This window comes from Emydura macquarii, unplaced genomic scaffold (assembly GCF_026122565.2).
Source record: "Emydura macquarii macquarii isolate MOO-44397 ecotype Brisbane River unplaced genomic scaffold, CSIRO-AGI_Emac_v2 contig_1027, whole genome shotgun sequence".
Taxonomy (NCBI): Eukaryota; Metazoa; Chordata; order Testudines; family Chelidae; genus Emydura; species Emydura macquarii.
This window is the reverse complement of record NW_027131164.1, coordinates 4,316,202-4,336,561: the sequence shown is the minus strand read 5'-3', so window position 1 is coordinate 4,336,561 and position 20,360 is coordinate 4,316,202. Positions and strand designations below refer to the sequence as shown.

At 44.5% G+C, this 20,360-nt stretch overlaps 1 protein-coding gene across 1 annotated transcript; it reads left to right on the top strand.

Annotated features, from left to right (window-relative positions):
• Positions 1-660: 660 nt before the first annotated feature.
• GDF7 (growth differentiation factor 7) lies at positions 661-6,115 on the top strand. Its single transcript, XM_067544862.1, has 2 exons — positions 661-1,015; positions 5,205-6,115. The coding sequence occupies exons 1-2, from the start codon at positions 676-678 to the stop codon at positions 6,113-6,115; spliced, it is 1,251 nt and encodes a 416-aa protein (XP_067400963.1). The 5' UTR covers positions 661-675.
• The last annotated feature ends 14,245 nt before the right edge of the window (positions 6,116-20,360 follow it).

Sequence of the window (20,360 nt, the reverse complement as noted above, 5' to 3'; positions counted from 1 at the left end):
CAAAATCGGGATTAAAGTAGAAAAGAAAAAAAAAGAAGAGAACGCGTTTAAAGCGGATTAAAATCAATTACGCCACGATTTAGAAATCGAATCAATACTGCGTTATTTTTCTCCCACCCTCGGTTAACGCGTGTCACCCTTTCTGGAAACACGGTTTTCTCCAGATTCGGGGTGAAAACCCGTCTTGACATTTCTGTTCATCGCACAGTCAGTCCCCTCCGTCTCCTGAATTTTCGGACTCGGGCTATTTTTGAAGGATTAATTCCACCCGTGAAGAAAAAAAAAAAAAAGTGCCTACCTGGAAAGAAAGCATTCGTGCAAAGGCCGGGGCGTCACAGAGTCGCGTTGTTTCCGACGGATTCCAAAGGACCAGAAAGGGGCGGCGGGGAGGATTTTAAAAGAAAAACAAATGATCCAATGTTTGGGGCGCCCACTTGGCTTTTGCATCTGCACTGTGGAGCGGCGGGGTGGGGGGTAGGGGAGCTGGAAGGTGTGTGTGTGTGCGTGGAGAGAAGGGGGGCTGCCAACCGCAGAGAGCTCGGCAGGGGGCGCTGTGCAGGGGCGAAGGCTCCCAACTCGCTGATTAACACAATGTTAAAAAGCAACCGGGGAGTTTCCAAAGCCATCAAAGCCCCTGCACCAGGCTGGCCTCGCCGAGCGGAGCCCGCTGACAGCATGCATCTGCGGGCGGCTGCGGCCCTTTGCCTCTGGGTGCTGGGCGCCTGCCGCCCCCGGGACGGGCCGGAGGCTGCTGCGGTGAGGGGCTCGGCCGAAGCCAGCAGCGCCGGGCCGCTTCCAGCCGCCGCCGCCTCCTCGCCCAGGAGGCTCCCGCGGCGGAGGGAGGCTGGGCGCCGCGGCGGCGGAGCGGCTCTGCGGAACGGCACGGTGGTGCCCCACCAGTACATGGTCTCCCTCTACCGGAGCCTGGCCGCCACCGAGCCGCCGGGGGCAGCCGCTCGCAGCGGCGGGGGCCGCGCGGACACGGTGACTGGCTTCGCGGACCTGGCGGCCGGAGGTGAGTCGCGGAGGGGCGGCCGCAGCCCCGGAGGCACCTGTGCGTTTGGCCGGGGCAGAGGCGGGGTCCCCGGGCGGCCAGGGCTAGGTGACCCAGCGCGGGGAGAGCGCAGGGCAACAACCCGGGAGCTCCTGAGAGAGGGGAGGGCAAGGGACGTGGCCCTGGCAGCCCGTGGCACCGGTTAATCCCCATGTCGTTTAATCCGGAGCTGTGTAGTCCTGACCTAACATCTGGAGCTAATCCGGAGCGCTCGGCTCCTAATCTAACAGCTCGAGCTAATCCGGAGCGCTCGGCTCCTAATCTAACATCTGGAGCCAATCCGGAGCGCTCGGCTCCTAATCTAACAGCTGGAGCCAATCCGGAGCGCTCGGCTCCTAATCTAACAGCTCGAGCTAATCTTGAGCTCTCTAATCCTAATCCGAGTTATCTCATTGTATTCTACCTGGTTTAATTCTATCTAATCCTAATCTAATCGATGTATGTAACCCTAATCCTAACCCAATCTACCTCATCCTCTTCCAAGAGATGTCTCTGTCTGCCTGCCTAGAGCGTTTCCTTTCACGCCCGTTTTCCAGGGCAAGGTGTTTCAGCCACAGCCCCCCGGATACCCAGCCGGGCTATTTAGCAGCGGGGGGAAAGCAAAGATGTCAGGGGCTCGTTTGTCCCACAGATCGCCCCTCATCCCACTCCACCCCCTTACTCTCGGTGGGGAGGGGGGAGGTGAAGAGAAACTCAATCCTCCGCCCCCCCTCTGCCCATCCACACACGGTCCCAGCTCATGGTTGTAAACCGGCGAGCAGACAGGACTTCTAGCGGGACGCGATCGGGTGGCACCTTGCCGTGGCTCGGGGGAGGGGGGCGCCCAAGGGAGGGGCCCTGGAGTGCTGCCAGTCTGGGAAGCCGAGCGGGAGAGCGGCAGGATGGCCGGCTGCCCGGCTCCTGGCCGGAGAAGGCAGGTGTGCAGGAGAGAGAGGCGGAGGCAGACAGGAGAGGCGCAAAGGATCCCGGGGGGGCCCTGTCTCGCTGCTCCCCTTCTGCGAGGGAGGCGGCTGGGCCGGGGGAGGAGGCCAGTAAGAGGGGGCAAAGCCTCCCCTCCTCCGGGCTCTGCGGGGCACGCAGCCAGGGGCTCCCCCGTGGCTAGCCGAGGAAGAAACTAGGGAGGCGCACGCTGCCCCTTCTTTGCCCCAGACTGACGTGCTGCTAACCCACTGCCAGCCGCAGCCTGTCGGGGGGACACCTCCTCCTCCTTGCATAGACCCCCAACCACTCCGCAGCGAGTCCCTCCCTCCCCCGCTTCGCCAGCGCCCCCTCGCTCGGGGCCGGCCCTTGCTGTCCCGCGGGCGGTAAGTTGCCCCTGCGGTGAGTATCTCGCCCGGTTTTTGCTCTTTCCCCTCGATGGTTTGTTGTGTGGGGGCGGCGTGTGTGTGTGTGTGTGTGTGTGGGGTGTGGGGGGGGGGGGGCTCTGCTTCCTTCTGTCATCTGGCTTGTATTAATCTCCGCGGCGGTCACCAGTGGGGAGAGATGGAGACAAATGTAACTCATCGCAGCTGGAAAGGCAAGCCGCCTGAGTCGTCCTGGGGTGCAGGTAGTGGCGGGGGAGCAGAGGGCAGAGCCTGAAAAGCCAAGCACCTCCTCGTCAACAAAGCACCAGCACGGCTGGGCACTGGAATCGCCAAGTCACCACCGCCTGCGATCGGTGGGTGGCTTGAGTCCGGTGTGAATGAGCAGCTCCTTGGTCGGACCGAGGAAGAAGAAAATCGGTCGCTCCGGTGCCTGTGACATGGTCTATGTTCTCCCAGGCCTGCGGTCCGCGTCTCGTCCTAGTATATTGCACGAGAACGTACTGCGCAGGGGGACTCGCTCCATAAACACCGAGCCGGGCAGCTAAGCGCTTTCCACTTCCAATACAAAAAGGAGAGCGCTTTAACTTTTATTTATGGCGTAACGAAATTACGGTTTGGACTGGCGGAGGAAGTTTGAAACGGACAGGCTGGGCTGCGGGAATATATTTAGCTCAGGATGAAAGCTCCTATCAATATATTAAAAGTCAGGGAAAGTTAAAGCACTCACCACAGCAAACCTCTAAAGACAGCCCAGGAATTGCTGCCTGCATTTAGCTGGGGTCTAGCAAATGCAATTTTCCCTTAATGAAGACAGATCTACTGGAGGGTGAATCCTTAGCTGTCAGATGAAAGAAGCTACATCGCTCGAGTAAAAGTCCTAAAGAGGCGAGCCAATGGCCAAATTAAAACGCTTTGTTTTATTCTGACAGACAGATTATTTTATTTCCTTTATATTCTGACATACAGCGACAAAACGGGGCAGCTCCATATTCTGATGTCTCCAGATCTCCTTCACGGAAGCCTGAAATGTGTACCTTAGCCTCCGTTAAACAGTAATCCAGATTTAGATCTAGTATTATTTAGTGAGGGACAAGATCGTGCCACTGATTTTTCAAGCAGAACTTCCCCTTGATATTATCGTGAGTTCTGCTTGAAAAAAAAAACCCAACAACCCAGGGCCACTCTCTGGTCTATTCAACAAATGAAACATAACTGTATTAATATCAGCTTGAATATTATTTAACATGAACTGAAATACGCATTTTAGGTTTCCCCAAATACGGAACCAGAAGGGCACTTGGACACGCATCAACAGACTTCCTTAGTTCTGTATCTGTTGGTGTCAAATCACTGGGAGGTTTTGCTTACAACTCAATGCCCCATTCCGTTATTGTTGGTATTATTATTTATTATTATTGCTGTTGAAATACATAGGCCAGGGCGTGCTATCAGTTTTTAAACGGAAATCCGGGTTTCTACTTAAAACCTGACGGCCCAACCCGTGTAAACACTCAGCGACCTGCTCACATGAACAATCTGCCCCCCTTAAGTCTCCGATCTGATATTTATCGAGCAACTTTTTCTGCAGCTCAGCCGTTGTCTCCTGGGCTGGGAGCGCAAACCGCTTAACGCCGAGGAAAGCCTGCACAGTATCTGGGAGTTTCAGAGCAAAACGAAACCAGATGAGCTCTTCTAAGGATCTCCTTATCTGCCTCGCGCAGGAATTTTTAAATCTGCTTAAAAAAATGTGACGAAGAGAAAAAAAATATTGTATCAGAGAACGCACCAAATGGGTGGTGTTTCCTTTTTGGAGAAAAGAACCAAGGCTTCTCCTGCTTTTCAACGCTGAATCAAAGCATTACTCCGGTTTTTCTGTCCCAGTGGCTTTCGAATCAGTTTCAGAGAAGCCATAAATGTGCAAACACTTGACACAATTGTGGCTAGGACAAAATTCACTTCCCCACCAAGCGGCCGCCGTGTGAGGCGAAACTGCATCGAGCTTCAGAGCTTGCAACTTTTGAGCATCCGATTCCTCCTTAGAAAAAGAAGCTCGTAGGGGGTCACAGCCCTCGCCTGTTTCCTTCCCCCTTCCTTTTAGTTTGCTTTTCTTCACACACAGTTCCTTTAATCACCCCCAGTCAATGTTCGAGTGCAGCTTGGACCATCCTGAGTTTGGGTTTTAATCTAGATCACAAGAGATCCATGAACACACACACACAATTCCAGCTCTGCTCTTTTCTTGATTGATAGAGAGAGGTGTGTGTGTGTGTGTGTGTGTGTGTGGATAGATAGATAGATAGATAGATAGATAGGAATTAAATTGCCCTGACAGATTTAAAAATGTTTAACTTCGAGTGTGTGTGTGTATGGGGAGGGGGGAGGGGGAATAAATCCTGGAGACGCTGTTAAACAGGCATCTAAGTACAGATCGTGGCAAAGATATTTCGGCTCCACGTCTCCTTGTTTTCATGGGGACTCCAGGAAAACTCGGTTCACCACCAGGCACCTCAAGTGTCCCGCAATCGCGAGGCGAGGCGAGGCTGCGGGGGCTCCCCCGGGTCAGACAGCTGCCAGGAGGCCCGCTAGGTTGCCCCGCACGTCCTCAGACAATCAGCCCGGTCCAGCGCCGCGCACCGACGCTCCCTGGGAAGCAGGCGGCTCACGGCGCCCGGCCGGGCTGCTCTCACTGCCGCTGCAAGGGGTTGGCTTTGCCCGCCCGGACCGTTTCCCCGGCAGCTCCTTTTGCACACCCGCTGTCTCCCGCCCGGCCCGAGTCCTCTTCCCCCTCCCTCGCCCCGCTGCAGCGAGGGCCCTGCCTCAGTTTCCCTTTGCTTTCTCTCTTGCAGACGACTCCCCGGCCGAGGCCGGCCAGCGGTACCTCTTCGATGTCTCCAGCCTGCCGGAGGCGGACGAGGTGGTGGGCGCAGAGCTCCGGATCCTCCGGAAGCTGCCGGAGAACAGGAGTTTGGCCCTGTCCCGGGAGGGAGCCCTTCACCACCTCCTGCTCTCCGCCTGCCCCGGCCCGGCCCAGCAGCTGCCCGGGCTGTGGGACTCCAGGGCGGCAGACATCCTGGACGCGGGCTCGCCCAGCTGGGAGGTGTTCGACGTTTGGGAAGCCGTGCGGGACCGGAGAGGCCAGCGGCTGTGCTTCATGTTGAGGATCGTGTCGGATCGGTCCGGCAGGCCTCTGCCCCCTCGGCAACTGGGCTTCAGCAAGCGCCAGCCCCAGCCCCACGAGAGAGCCCTCCTGGTGGCTTTTTCGCACACCGCGAGGAAGGAGAATCTCTTCAAGGAGATCAGGGCGCAGGTGAAAGCCCTGGGCAGCCCCCCGTTCTTGGAGCCCCCCGATCCTGGCCAGGAAACGCCCGCCACGCCGAGGAGGAGGCGCAGGACCACAATGGTAGCCAGGTCTGGGGGGAGAGGGCATGGCAAGAAATCAAAGACGCGGTGCAGCCGAAAGCCCCTGCATGTTAATTTCAAGGAGCTGGGCTGGGATGACTGGATAATAGCCCCCCTGGATTACGAGGCGTATCACTGCGAGGGGATCTGCGATTTCCCCTTGAGGTCCCACCTGGAGCCTACCAACCACGCCATCATCCAGACGCTGATGAACTCCATGGACCCCGAGTCTACGCCTCCCAGCTGCTGCGTGCCTTCCAAACTCAGCCCCATCAGCATCCTTTACATAGACTCGGGGAACAACGTGGTTTACAAACAGTACGAGGACATGGTGGTCGAAACGTGCGGCTGCAGGTAGCAATTTCTGCAGCCCCGTCATCCCAGCAGCCAGCCCCGTTATATCGATATATTTGGGGCGTGCCTTTTAAACAAAGCCAAGGTAAGAGGATGAATTACAGCCCTCCTGAGGACACACCGCCGGCTGTGTCTAGGCAGGGTGGCTCTGCTCCTTAACACTCTGCATACAGTATCTAGCGTTCATGGAAAAGATGGGAGATGGGAAGCAGGATTATTGTCTGGGTGCTACTGACTTTTCCCCATAGACAGTGATCTGTATATTTGCATCGCAACTTGATCTTAAATATTGTGCTGAAACGTGACACAAACGGGCACTTTAAAAGAGAGAGAAAAAACCCGTGACTGTTTTTTCCTGGAATTACAATCTCCAGTGTACTTACCCTAACATTTGCTGTCCTGCCCGGTCCAGAAGGAGCTGAGGAGAATCAGTTGTGGTAATAATACAGGCTCTCTCCCTTCTCTCTCGCTCTTTCTTTCTTTTTGAAACTGCCCCCATCTTCTGTTCACCTTGCTTGTTGAAGCTAGGCTTTGACACTTCTCTGCTGGAAGGAACTACAGTTTCTGCCCCCACACCAGATTATAAGAGCATTCTAATACCAGAGGTACACTCTGATTCAGTTTGATGTATCACTTGAATTGAAACCCTATTCTTCAAGATTTTGTAACATTGCTATACAAATTTACCCTGGGATAAAGGAGGGCCAGTTCTTACCCTGGAAGCATTGTTCTATATACTTTTTTATTAAATTAAATAATTTTGACCCCAGCACGGTACTGTAGGCATGCCAGTGGCCAAGTTCTGCTGTTTTTTGTTTTGTTTTGTTTTGTTTTGTTTTTTGAACAGGTGATGATATGGAGTAACTCCATGGAAGTGGAGATTTTCACTCATTTAAATGAGAGCAGATTTTAGTCTGATATGGTGCTGTAGAATGGAGAAAGGGCATGACTACGCGCTCACTCCAGTGTATATCAGGAGTAACTCTGTTGAAGTCAATGGAGTTAAATTGGTGAAAAGTTGCCTGAAGTGATAGGTGTATCATGCCCATGCATCTTTCTGACCTGTTCAAACAATGGTGCAGGTGAGGTGAAATTTACACAATTCAATGTTATGAGTGTAAAACAACTAGACATTGACTGGCTTGAGATGATTTTTATGATCTCTTAAAATTGCAACGATTTCCCAAATATGTAACTTTGCAAATGATTTGTCCCCAACAGGGCAAAACTTAGTCTCTTCAATTTAAATGGGGCTACTCACATAAGTAAGCATCTTTTTGCCAACTAGTCATTCTTAATTAGGTGCTGAAGAGTTGACACATAATCAGGAACAAAAATGACAAAATGCCAAGGAGCTGCTGAAGAATTTTAACTATTGAGATCCTGCTTGTTGTGTTAGGGGAATAGAAACTAGATTTCAGGCCTCATCCTGCTGCCCTGAGCCAGGCAAAACTCCCACTAGTTTCAGTCACATCTTGATTTTACAGGGCATTGCTGGGAGCTAATGATAAATTCCAAGGGTTTGATTCTGGTTTTCCATTAGTGTAAATTATACTTGTTGAACAAATTGGAGAGGGTTCAGAAAAAAGTTGCAAGGATGATTCAAGGTCTGGAAAAGCTTTCTGAAGTCTCTCAGTGTAAGAGCTCAGTCTACTTAGTTTATTTAAGAGAAAGTTAAGTAGCTTCATCATGGTCTACAAGTACCTATATGGGGAAGAGATTTCCAAAAGTAGAAGGCTCTTTAAACTTGCAGAAAAAGCCATAATGCGGTCCAACATTTGGAAGTTGAAGCTAGACAAATTCAGACTAGAAAGAAGGTGCAAATTTTTAACAGTGAAGGTAAATGAACCATTGGAACAACTTACCTAGTGCGGTGATGGTTTCTACATCGTTTGAACTATTTAAATCAAGACTGAACATCTCTCTAAAAAATATGCTATCACTCAGAAGGTATGAGCTAGATGGAGATATTAGTGCATGATGTTCTCTGGTTTGTTTTATATAGGAATTCTGACTAGATGATCATAATGGTTCTTTCAGGCCTTAACACATATGACTCTATGAAACTTCATGGACTTTAATAAGTTGCTCCTGATTGACACCAACATGAGGGCACAATCCAGGGCCACAGACTTAAAATACCTATTTTTAATTTCTTTTTGAAAGAAATAAAAGAAACGAATGGATCCTGGAGTTCCTCCGAGAAAATTCTACCATATCATTAGGTTTCTTATTTTTCCAGCCAATGCCTTTATAATGATTTATAAACAGTGTGAGTCCCATTTTGGCATACTCACACAGGGGCCAAAAAGCACTTGAGTGAAACATCCACTAATATTTACACTCTGACCATAAAAGGTGAACAGTTTTGCTTGTGGCTATATATATGTTTATAGGAGACTAAACCACAGCCTACCCCCCTAATATATATATATGGCATTAAATAGAAGTGCTTTGTATTACTCCACAGTAATTTAAGCAACCCATAACCTGAATAGTACTTATGCTCTTAAGTCTGAGATATTCATGTCTCAATGAAAGGGCAGAAATGGACAACCTGGACCTGATGGTGGCCTCTATTACATCTATGCAAAAGAAGGCAGCAGTTGGCCATGAATTCTAGATTTCTTAACTTTGTTGATTGAGATTAGAATCTTATTTGCACATGCAGTCTTTAGGGCAATGTAATAGGTCTTTGAGAAAATACCATATGTTTTCTAGCACTGGCTAAAATATTGCCAATTCATATCTATTCCTGGTAGCTACAGTATTTTGCTTTTGTAGGAGTTAAATCAATTTTGTATCTATATTTGGGCCTACGTGGCAAAGTTTGGGTCTGGATCTGAAGCCAAACTTTCCCAAAGGTCAGGGGTGTTTGGATCTGAGGATTTGATTTGTATTATTGTAGAGAGAGGACTTAACCTCAAAGAACTAGGTTGGGAGCCAAACTATTTCAAAGTTCAGAAGAGTTTGGATCTACAGGGCTGGTTTGGGTTTAACTCTAATTACAACAAATATCCTGAAAAGATAATACAGTAACGGAGAATAAACCAGGCAACGTGAATAATAATGAAAGAGTCGGGGCTAGATCTTCAGCTGGTATAAACTTTCATAGCTGTGTCATTACACCAGTTAAGGATTTGGTCCTTTAAGTCTGCAAGTCTAAGATTCAATGGGGCAAATTCTGCACCATTGTAAGTCTGGTTTAACTCCACTGACTTCAATGGAGCTTCTCTGGATTTACACCAGTGTAACTAACAAAGGACAATTTGGCTGCATACATCAGAATGAATGTAAATAAGTGCTAAGTATGGCATATTCTTACTTCGGGATTACTTTGAGACAGAGAGATTAGTAGTGTAAAGGAAGATTTGACTCCTTGCCAGTGGTATTCGTGTGCCTGTGTGTTTTCTATTTTAGATGTCATGATTTTTTTCAGCTGAACCTGACTCTCAATGGTTTGAGACATGTAAATAATGCTAGCCAGGTGACATGCATTTCATGAGGATAAGCCATAGCAAGTGCTTCAGGAAAGATCAGCTGGAGAATTTGCAGGTTTGTTTCAAATTTCAGTGTTATTCATGATAAAAGTTAAAACAAGTTATTAAAAGCAAGGAGGCTTTTAATGAACTTCTCTGAAGCAATTTGTTCTGGAAACGTCGTGATTTAGAATGTTGTTGAGACTTTTAAGTGCCTAATTTTTCAAATACTGCTGGCTGCTTAATATTTTTTCTTTCTGCTCAGTCACCCCACCCTCGCCCCCGTTCTCTATTTTCCAAAAATATTAGTGATGGAGATTCAAGGCTGGTTCAAAATAGAGAACTTGAAAAAAAATAGTGAAATGCAGGGCTGTGTGTGTCACCTGGCTAGCATTATTAGTCCTGCTTAGAGCAGGGGGTTGGACTAGATGACTTCCTGAGGTCCCTTCCAACCCTAATCTTCTATGATTCTATGATTATTTCCATCCCCCCTTTCTGTCCACACACAAATCAGTCCCACTCAGGTCAGCAAGCTAATTGCCAGCTGATGGCTCTAACTAACTCATCCTAACAGATGAGGTCCAATATCAGCAAAGGCCATTGTCACAAGCGACATTATTTGCCATTTCCTGTTGGCAAGGAAAGAATAGGCCCTGGAAACTGAATTCACTTCTCAATACTGGAGATGGTCCCTTCAGAACAAGGTTAGACAATATGGCAACGGGTATTATAGAAAAATCTAAGGATATGTCTACACTGCACACTAAGCCTGGGTCTGTGGTACTCGGGCCTGAGGACTTGGTATTTCCAAGCCCATTCTGGAGCATCCACACTGCATTATAAACCTGGGTTTACAATTACTGGACTCAGGTCTCACAGTCCTGCGAGCACATCCACGCTGTACTACTCAAACCCTCTCACTGGGGTCTGTGGCTTGACCTGTGTCCACACTGCACAATGTGTTTGGACCTGCGTCACAGCTGGGCTTGGGCTCTGACCCATCCCCCAGCAGGTCCTGATCCAAGTTAGACTGATTTGTGTGTGGACAGAAGGGGAGCTTGGGCCCAAAGCCCAAAGGCTTACTGTGCAGTGCAGACACCCTAAAATAGACTGAAATGCATTGACAGGACATAATAATAAATACCTGCATTGTTCTGCTCATAGTGAATATTTTGCCTATTTTGTGGATAAACAGTAGAATTTAGTCTTTTGAGTTCTGTCTGGTGTCTTTCATGATCACTACATTAAAAAAATGGGGTGCGTTTAAAGCACAGTGAGAAAGGCTGTGATGATTCCCATTATTTATTTATATTAGAACCAATCACCAATCTGCTGTCTGTGGCTGCCTCTCTCTGTTAGGTAGGCACATTTGGTTTTAGATAGAGAAAACTACAGCTGCACATCCCTCAGAAAAGAAGCTATTCTGCCCTTTTTTATGGCCTGCAAATTGTTAGGAGACTTTAACTGGAATAGTGATCACTGGCGTAGAGAAAGTGGAGAACAAAAACACATTTATTTTTTTATTTTAAAGTGTTGCTGGTCAGAAAGAATCCAATTCCCCTTGACTTTCTGCGGTGGCAAAAGAGCTTTCAGAGTGTTTTGGCAGCAAGAAATTTATTATTCTATTCCTCATTGAAGGCCAGGACTTGATCAGTTCATTAAAATGGAATCTGAAAAAATGCTCATGTTCTAAGCTTGGAGCAAGAAAAGAGAGTTAAATCTTTTTGTTCAATGGGCCAGTGGTGGTTCTCAGTTATACTGGTGTAAATCCTGAGTGACTCCATTATAGGTAATGGCATTACTCTGGATTTACACCTGTGTAACTGAAAGCTGAAGTTGGCACCCTACTATTTTGCACAGGGTAATTATTTCTGTTGTCAACAGGAATATCCCTTATTGCTTTGGAGTGAGGTTTAAAAAGAGTGAAATAGATATGCTTGCAAATAACATTAAGATCTGCAAGTAAATGAGGCCACAGATCCTTATTACTGTTCTCCATATACCTGCTTTATGGATGCAGTATTTAAACACCAAGGGTGAAATTCTGGCTCTTTTGAAGTCAATGGCAAAACTCTCACTGAATTCGATGGGGCCAGGATTTCACCTTTGGGGCCTAATATTGCTTTCTCTCACATGAGTATATGTCAGGATGTACTCCATTGCAGTTAATCAGCGTAAGTGAGATAGAAATCAGATCCCTGGGGTCAAATTTATCCCAGGTGTAAGTCCAGAAAGAAGGCAACTCCTGGGAAGCATCACAGAAGGAAATAGAATAAAGTGGAATGGGGACAAGTTCTTTGTGTATAAGCACATTACTGCCTTCTAGTGGAGGGAGTGTTGTTCAGCATCACTCCTTCAGCTCCCTCGGTAGATGTGGTTTGTTGAGACAAGAGTCATGAGTTTTGTTCCCTTAGTTCACCTGTTTGCAATCTGTTGCCAACCGTCTCTGAGTGTAGAGTTTTACAACATCACTCCAAAGCAGCTGCAAAACACTGGAAGTAGCCATGGAAAACCCGCTTATCGCCTTCAGAAAATAGGGACCTAAAACCCATTTTATCCCCAGGGCCCTAACTATTCTTCTTTTGCAATATTTGAAGATATGGTGACATGCCCAGGCTGATCTTGCATTCCTGGGGCCCCCATTACTCCAGAGGGCATCTGTGCCACTTAAATCTCACTCAAGTCCTGAGGTTTCAATTTCCTCGGGCCTTTAGTGGAACTTAAATATTGTACAGCCCTGGCTTCCACCCAGTGTTTATAGCTACCACAGCTAACAACATACATCAAGGCAAGCTGTGTGCTAGGAAGAATCACTATCTATGGTACTGATCTGGTCTTTATCCCTGTAGTATCTGTGCACCTGACAGTCATTAATGTATTTATCTTCACAACACCCCTGCCATGTAGGACAGTGATATTATTCCCATTTTACAGGTGGGGAACTGGTGCACAGAGGGCTAAGTGCCTTGCCCAAGGTCATGGAGGGAATCTGTGGCAGAGCCAGAAATTGAAACTATGTCTCACAAGTCTGAGGCCAGTGCACTAACCACTGGCCCTCTCATTTTCCTTATAAACAAAGCCACAACAATAACATCTGAAGTCAACTAAAAATGTCTTTTTGATCAGCTACCTCTTGCCTGGGCTAAATCCTTGAGCTCATCTAAGCATTATAAGTAGGATACCAGAATTTGAACATGAACAAATGTGAATTCAGTAGGTTTAGACTGATTTCAATGGATAATTATAGGTTCTCAATATGCAGTGTTTATACAACCTTTCCAATAAAAAGCCACAGTTTCCACACAGAGAATATTCTACAGCAGGATTTATTTGACCTTCAGGACTGTTTTTATCTGCAGGATATAATTACAGCTAAGATAGAAATATTAAGTATTTGAAAAGAACTGTGTATTTACAATTTATTGGCTCCATTCTCCCCTCCATGGGAATAATTCACAAAAAAGGCAAGAGGAAACTGGTAAATTGTTACCATTTCATTTGTAGGCACTAAACTTGAATTTGGGGAAGCCCCTGCGTTCAGGAAAATGCTGAAGCATATGCCTAACTTTAAGCACATTGAAGCCAGTGGAACTTAAGCATGTGCTTAAGTGCATTCCTGAATCAGGTCCTAAAACCTCAAGCGAACTGTTGTGTACACATGCACATATGTTCTATGGAATGGCAGAGTAGGGATAGTTGAAGGCAAAATGGGTTTGTGCCAAAGTTAACTTGCTGATCATTATGATGTCCAAGCTGATTACTGGCAAAAAATCACTTTTTCCAGAATATTTAAACCTTTTTTCGTCCTTTCACAGATTTTTTTTTCATGTTTTTAAAGTAACAATACTATAATAAAATCTTTGTACATGAAGTAGAAAAGACAAGCATAGAAGGAAAAGGCATAATCACTGACATGGACAAAGATATTGGTGGAAAAATCTGTAGTGAGTGATTCTTATCTTACAGCAGTTTTACACTGATAGAGTTTTATTGGCTTCCGTGATATTATTCCTAGTTTACAGCAGTGTAAGTCGCTCAGATTCAGGCCCAAAATGTGTTCTTTGGCTAGGTCTGTGATGCCTGGCATACTCTTAATGAGCAGAGCCAGAAAGGATAGAGGCACAGAAATAACAAAACACTAAGCTTCTCAAAGCCTGTCTTCTGCGGAAATGTGATACTGAGACAAAAATATTGTGGATATTTGCACACTATCAGTTTGATTACATCATTCTCTCACTCTCTCTTTCGCCAATGTTACTAAAAAGACAATTGGATATTTTATAATGTTCATATTTTGTTGTATTCTTCACTTTCACTTCCCAAAGCAAAAAAAAAAAAAAAAAAAAAAAATCTTTCCATTTACAGCTTTGGGCCCCATTTCTACAAATGCTTGGACAGGTGCTTAATTTTTGCACCTGAGTGGTCCCATTGAGATCCTCATGCATAAAATTTGGCACATGCATAGGTATTTGCAGGACTGAGTCCTTACAGGTAATCAGAGATGGGGTGGTCTGATTCTTTATTCTGTTACTCCACTTGCATGCCATTAAATGGGCTGACACAGTGGTGACTCAGCCTTGAGAACTGATGTGACTGAATTAGGGGTTGCTTCTGCCAGCTGAAGCTAATGGGAGTTTTACCATTGACTTCAATAGAAGCAGGATTGGTTTTACACATTCACTTGTAATATTGAAAAAGGTGAGGAATCTACCTTTCCTTTAATATCACTAAGATTCATATACAAAAGCCCTAACACCACTTCTAATATGCCTGCCTGACACAGGCGTCATAAATGCTAATAGCTGTGACATTGATGAAGGGTATGTACCTACCTTGGAGTGAGTCCATCTGGAAACATGGTGGCTTCCTGTTGTACTTATAGTCAGCACTACAATAACAGTGGCTAGGCTTATGTTTTCATGGGGCAATGTGGCTGTGTTGAGGAGAAAAACCTGAGCAAAGGAGAAAACAATGACAATCTGAATACTGTACTGTTCAAACCTCCCTGCTCTTCAAAATAGGGTCACGTTTCCCAGCTCCCACTAGTTACCCAGGGTCTGAGCACAAGCCCCTGGAGGGACTCCAACTGACTTTTGGGAAAGATTGAGCATACCGAATTAGTCAATATCCCCATGACATTTATATAAGAGAGGTTGGAATGGATTTAATTTTTTTGCTCTGCATTGGACATCAAGTTCTAGTGACAGAGTGCTTCCAAAGCTTGCCTCTGTAAAATGCCATGTTCTGCCTTTCCACTCTGACAGTATGACTGTACAGATCTTCTTTAATCCCCAGTACTGAGGTTGTGATCATCCAGCCCTTTGGGCCAAATTCTTTGCTGGTGTAAATCTGTGTAGTTCCATTGATGTCAAGGGAACCACACTGAACTACAGCAGCTGAGAATCTGGCCCACTGATTGACTTGGAGAGGAAACAGCCACACCAACGGCCCCAAGGTTCAGAGCATGTCATCATATTACTAGTGAATGATAATGTAAGTATAGAAAAATACATGGAGGAAATGGGGTAAAACAAACATCCCCCAGGTGGGAAGTTAGTGACTTTTCTGAGCCAATGAAATGGGACAGGAATAATTTTTTTGGCTTCTGTCTCTTCAGATAAATTACTGATAAAAACCTGGGATATTATAACAGGATTGATGTGTGTTACACTTTACACGGTTGCCTAAGCAGTTTTATGTTTTCTGTGACAAATAATCTGAATACAATCTCTTCATTCACAATATGGCGCATTACTAAGCACAAGTGAATGCATAGTATGCAAAGATAGCAATGTCATATGCAAGTCTGCTTATTTGGGCCCTTAAAAAAATTAAGAGTCAGATCTTTCACTGGTATAAGTCACCAGCTGAGGATGTAGCTCTACATCTCTAAAGGTATTTTTACAGTCTAATACTTAAAAAACTATTCATAGGTAGTAGGGCTGATTTGCTTCTTACTTGCAGTGGTTTTACACCAGTGTAAATGTATTTACTTATTGGAGACAGGCCTGATTCAGACTGGTGCAAAGGAGATCAGAATCAGGCTTGCAATTACACTTAAGCTGTGTCCAGATGAAATAGGGTAGACATTAAAAATAGTGTTGGACATCTAGACTTTCTTTAAATAGTTTGGTTTTGAATGTTGTAAACCAAAAACCTTGATCTGAGCTCAGTTAATGGCCCAAAATCATTGATTTTCAATGTCTGAGATTTGTTCCTTGTCTTTCTAGTATATTTTTATATTTTGATTTTTTAAGGTGCAGAGGTTCTTCTCATAATCAAAGAGAGAGGGTAGGTTAAAACGCACAGAGCATGCTAAATGGGAACACTATGGTCCTGAGCAGCAAAACACTTAAGCACATGCTCAACTTTGACTCAATAGTGGGATTTAAACGTGCTGAAAATTAATCCCATGCTTTGCTGGATAGGGAATAATCAAGTGTTTGCTGAGTAGGGATGCTCTGCTGAATTATGGCCAAAGTGCCTGATTCTGATCTCACATCAGTTATACCCTGGTGTACCTCCATTAACCTCAGTAGAGTTAACCCTGATTTATACCAGTGGAAGAATGATCAGAATCAGATCATGGGTGAAATCCTGGCCCTACTTGAAGTTTTGCCCTGCCATGAATAAAGCCCACACACCCTATATGTTTGGAAAGTCAAGTTGGATTATCTAATGCATCATTCACTTTCTCCCTCTTAACTTAAAAAGAACACAGGCCAACATTTTCAAGCATATACTTACGGCTGGTTTACTGATGAGTCTTCCCCCTGTTTAACTAAATCTGTTTCCTAAAATCAATTTAGCTATTTTGGTGCAGGTGTGTTCATGGACACTCTCATTTTGGAATAAAAGTGGCTGAAGTCTGTTTGTTACCAACTTCAGCTGAACATTTTGGGCAAATTTCATAGTTACATATTTGAAATTCTGGATTTTTTCCCTTAGCAAGAATTTGATAATTTTTTTTTTTTTTGCAGAAAATGCCCTTTCACTTGCTTCATATTTCTAATGACCCCCCAAGAGAAATGTTCATGAAATGTGTTCATCCAAGCCTTCTCCATTATTTAATTTACTATCATTGCACTTGCATTCTTTATAGTCAGAATAAAATATTTGCAGCGTCTGCAACAAAACGAGGCCCTGTCTTGATCAGCCACAGTTTTATTTATATGTTTATATGATTAGCGAGGCCTACCAAATAAGCAGGGGCTCCTTGTTCCAGTATGTATCTTCCATATAACTCATGTCTTAAAACAATATTTCCTCTCATATCCCTGTATGTGCCTCCAAAACTATACATTCAGTTTGCTCACCTTTTCAAGGTCTGACTGTGTGAAATGTTTCTACAGAAGATAGTTCTGTAACTGATGGTGTAAATGCATTGTGTGTATGTATTCTAAAGTTTAAATAGATTGTACATATTGAATTGTAAATGAACTGTAAACAGCAATCTATATTTTCTTGAATATATTATATAGCAGTATATATTTGTTAAATAAGCATTCTTGTATACTCTTCATTAACCCTTTTAATATTTTGTACAGATAAGTTTATTAAATATTTTATGGATATGTTTTTCTGACGATCTTTCTTCCTTTTGAGGATTTTTTATGTTGAAAATGGAATATGTTTAGTTATGAACATGTTCACAAGTCTAGTTGTATAGGTAAAGCATATGTAATTCCTGGTTTATCTAGGATATTAAAAGCAAAAGCAAATGTAGAGTAAAATTAACTGCTTTTTCCTTTCTAACTCAAATTCCAAATGCTATTCTATAAAAATGTGCAGAACAATGAGTGTGTGTCACATCCCTACTGCTGGTCTGCTATGGATAATGGCCCACCTACTATGGCTACTAGACGAGCAACTCCTAAGGAAATAAATGGGAACCTGTCTGTTGACTTTAGTGGGAAGCGGTTCAGGGTCTAAAGGGATTACTCCTTTAGTTCCTTTAATACTACTCCTTTAGTAGATGGTTTGCTGTGGTACTGAATGTCACCTGTTCAAATTCTGCTGATGACCTTTGTGAGTGGTCATTATGTGTGCACCTCTGATGGTTCTATTCTGATCATGCTTTGGGTGGTGTACCTGCACATCACCCCTTACTCAGGGCAGATTGGAGAGCACAGGCTAGCCATATGAGAAAGAGTGGCAAAAAAGATGTTAAGGGCCTAACTCCGTTGTCTTTCAATAGGTGTTGGGCACTTTGGAAAATCCCATCTTTGAACTGGATACTAAGCTTGTGATACCGCTCCCACATACAGGAGTTTTCTACCAGAGTAACTGTAGTGACTTCATTGTGGTTACTCTTGATTTATATGCGTGCCAGTGAGTGGAAAATCAGGCCATGAAAGTAAAACTGAGTTTTTCCCTGTCACCCATTACCAACTGTAAGCCAAGTCATGCTCTCACCGAAGGCTCGATCCCGCAAGGTGCCAATCACATTGGCGCCTATGGAGCAAATGAGCAAATACACACTTAATATTAAGCACGAATAGTTCCTCTGGTATGAAGTTATATGCCAAGACGTATCAGGGCTAGGATGATAATTATCACGCTATCAAGCCTTTACACCTGTTAGAGTAAGCAAGGGGAAAGAAGGAAACGTCTCTCTGAGTGATTGACAAAAGGGAACTCTTTGAGACTGCTCAGCAGTTAGGAATGTTAGCAGCTGTCTCACAGGACGGGGCAGAGTGCAGATTACACAGTAAAACGTGACTGATAATTGCATACATCACATGGCTCTGCAATTTATTTTTCACACACATACCATGCCAATGATATCCAAGTGATAAATATGCCTGATGTAAGGAGCTGATCAAAACAAATTGAATTTGAAAACGTTGAAAGGGAAATATTTTGGAAAAAAATATTAGTGAATGTTGTGGTAATTTTTTGACCAGCTCTAGTGATTTTATATTATATAAATATGTGATGTAATAACTAATTATATCTATATCTATATATATCTGATGTACATATAATGAAGTTATGTAGATATTAGATCATATAATATTTAGGGAACAAATTTTGTATTAAGCAATTTGTATAAGTAAATATTCTTTGGTTGCTGATTGTCCATTATTTCTTTTCTTCATATTTATTAATATGTCAGGCTCCTTTTATACATAATAAAAAGCCAATTTGGCAGAGCCCTTAAAAAAATCCTTTTTAGGTGAACTTTTAATTTCATGGAATGAATGAGTTAGGAAAGATTTTCTTAAGATTTGTTCTCCTTTATGGGGACTACATTCATTAAGGGATTGTCCAATATCTGTGTGAGAGTCTTAATTGCATGTGTTTTCAGTGGGTCATTTATATTTGGTGCAGTAGTCTCCTAAACACATTTGCCAGAAAAACCGAGGTGCAGAGAATGAGTTGTTCTAATCTGTGTTCATGAAATGGTCACCAGCTAAGTGATTTACACAAGATGAAAGAGTGGTGTATTACTAAGAACGCCTCCTCTTAAAACTCTCCCAAATACAATATTGTGAGCATGTTTATCTGGAGTAAGACACATTTGTGAGCATGGAAAAATCCTGAAAGGCATCAGATACGTGTTTCATTCACAACAGACCAACATCACTTTTCAAAGCCAGACAGAAACATATGCAGATCAGACAACAGAAGTTTGCCTGCAGTATTTAACTCTTACATTGCTGGCATTTTCCAGACTGCAGCTAACTTTAATGGGCTTTGGATCAGGCTCTTATACCCATGCAGAGACTTAACTGGAGTGTTTCCTATCATACCCCACATATAGTTCTATACATTTGAGTAAACTTCAAAAGATGTTTGGGGAGATGATTTGGGGGGAGTGGGGGCTTTTGTTTTAAAGTTTATATGCAGTCAAAGTGCTGCAGCTTTGGAGGTGCAGCTCCGTCTGTGTTCGGTGCTTAAATGTTACCTGGTCATTGTTTCCTTAATGCTAGAGCTTCACTTTTCTCTCCCACAAAGTGGAAATTTCCAAAGGAATGTCACTGTGTCTGGCTCTGTCCTGTTTTGGAAATTGCCTTGTGGAAGCCCATAGGGTTATGATAACAGAAGGAAACCCCCATCTGGTGAACCACATCACTTGTTTTCCTTTTCTCTTCAAATCTTCACTCATGTCTGCTGTAACTTAGAGATAAGAACGATTAGCATTTTAAAGTCCTTTTACACGATGCCACCTACCGTGGGCCCCAATTCATGAAAGCACTAAAGCACGTGTGTAACTTTAAGCACTTGAATGATCCCATTGACTTCCGGAGGGCTACTCATGGGTTTAAAGTTAGGCACATACTTAAGTGGTTTGCTGTATTAGGTCCTTGACCAATATTCTGCACTTCATATCCCTCTGACTTGCACACTTGTCTGTAGACTCACCTGTTTTGCTAGTTTCTTAGTAGTGAAAAGTGATCCATACAGAAAGAACAACAGATGAAGTAAACATTTATATAAGAAAGCCCAAACTGTGAACATTTCCCCTGCTAATAACAAGTTTAATTGGCACAAAAACATTTCTGGCAATTTTTAAGGGGGTTCCCCTTAATGAAAAAGAGAAACTGAGCACTGGCAGTGGGAATGCCTCTATCCTCCCCGCCCGCCCCCTCCCTCTCCAACTCATCCATGTGATCTGCATACCTAAGGATTTTTGTGAAGATTGGGTATAGCGTAGAGTATTTCAGAGCTTGGGAGCTTTAAAGGACGTTAGATCGACAATTTAGTGAATAGGAAAAATAAGGAGCATTCCCCACCTGTCATTTACATTCTGAGTTTCTTCACACA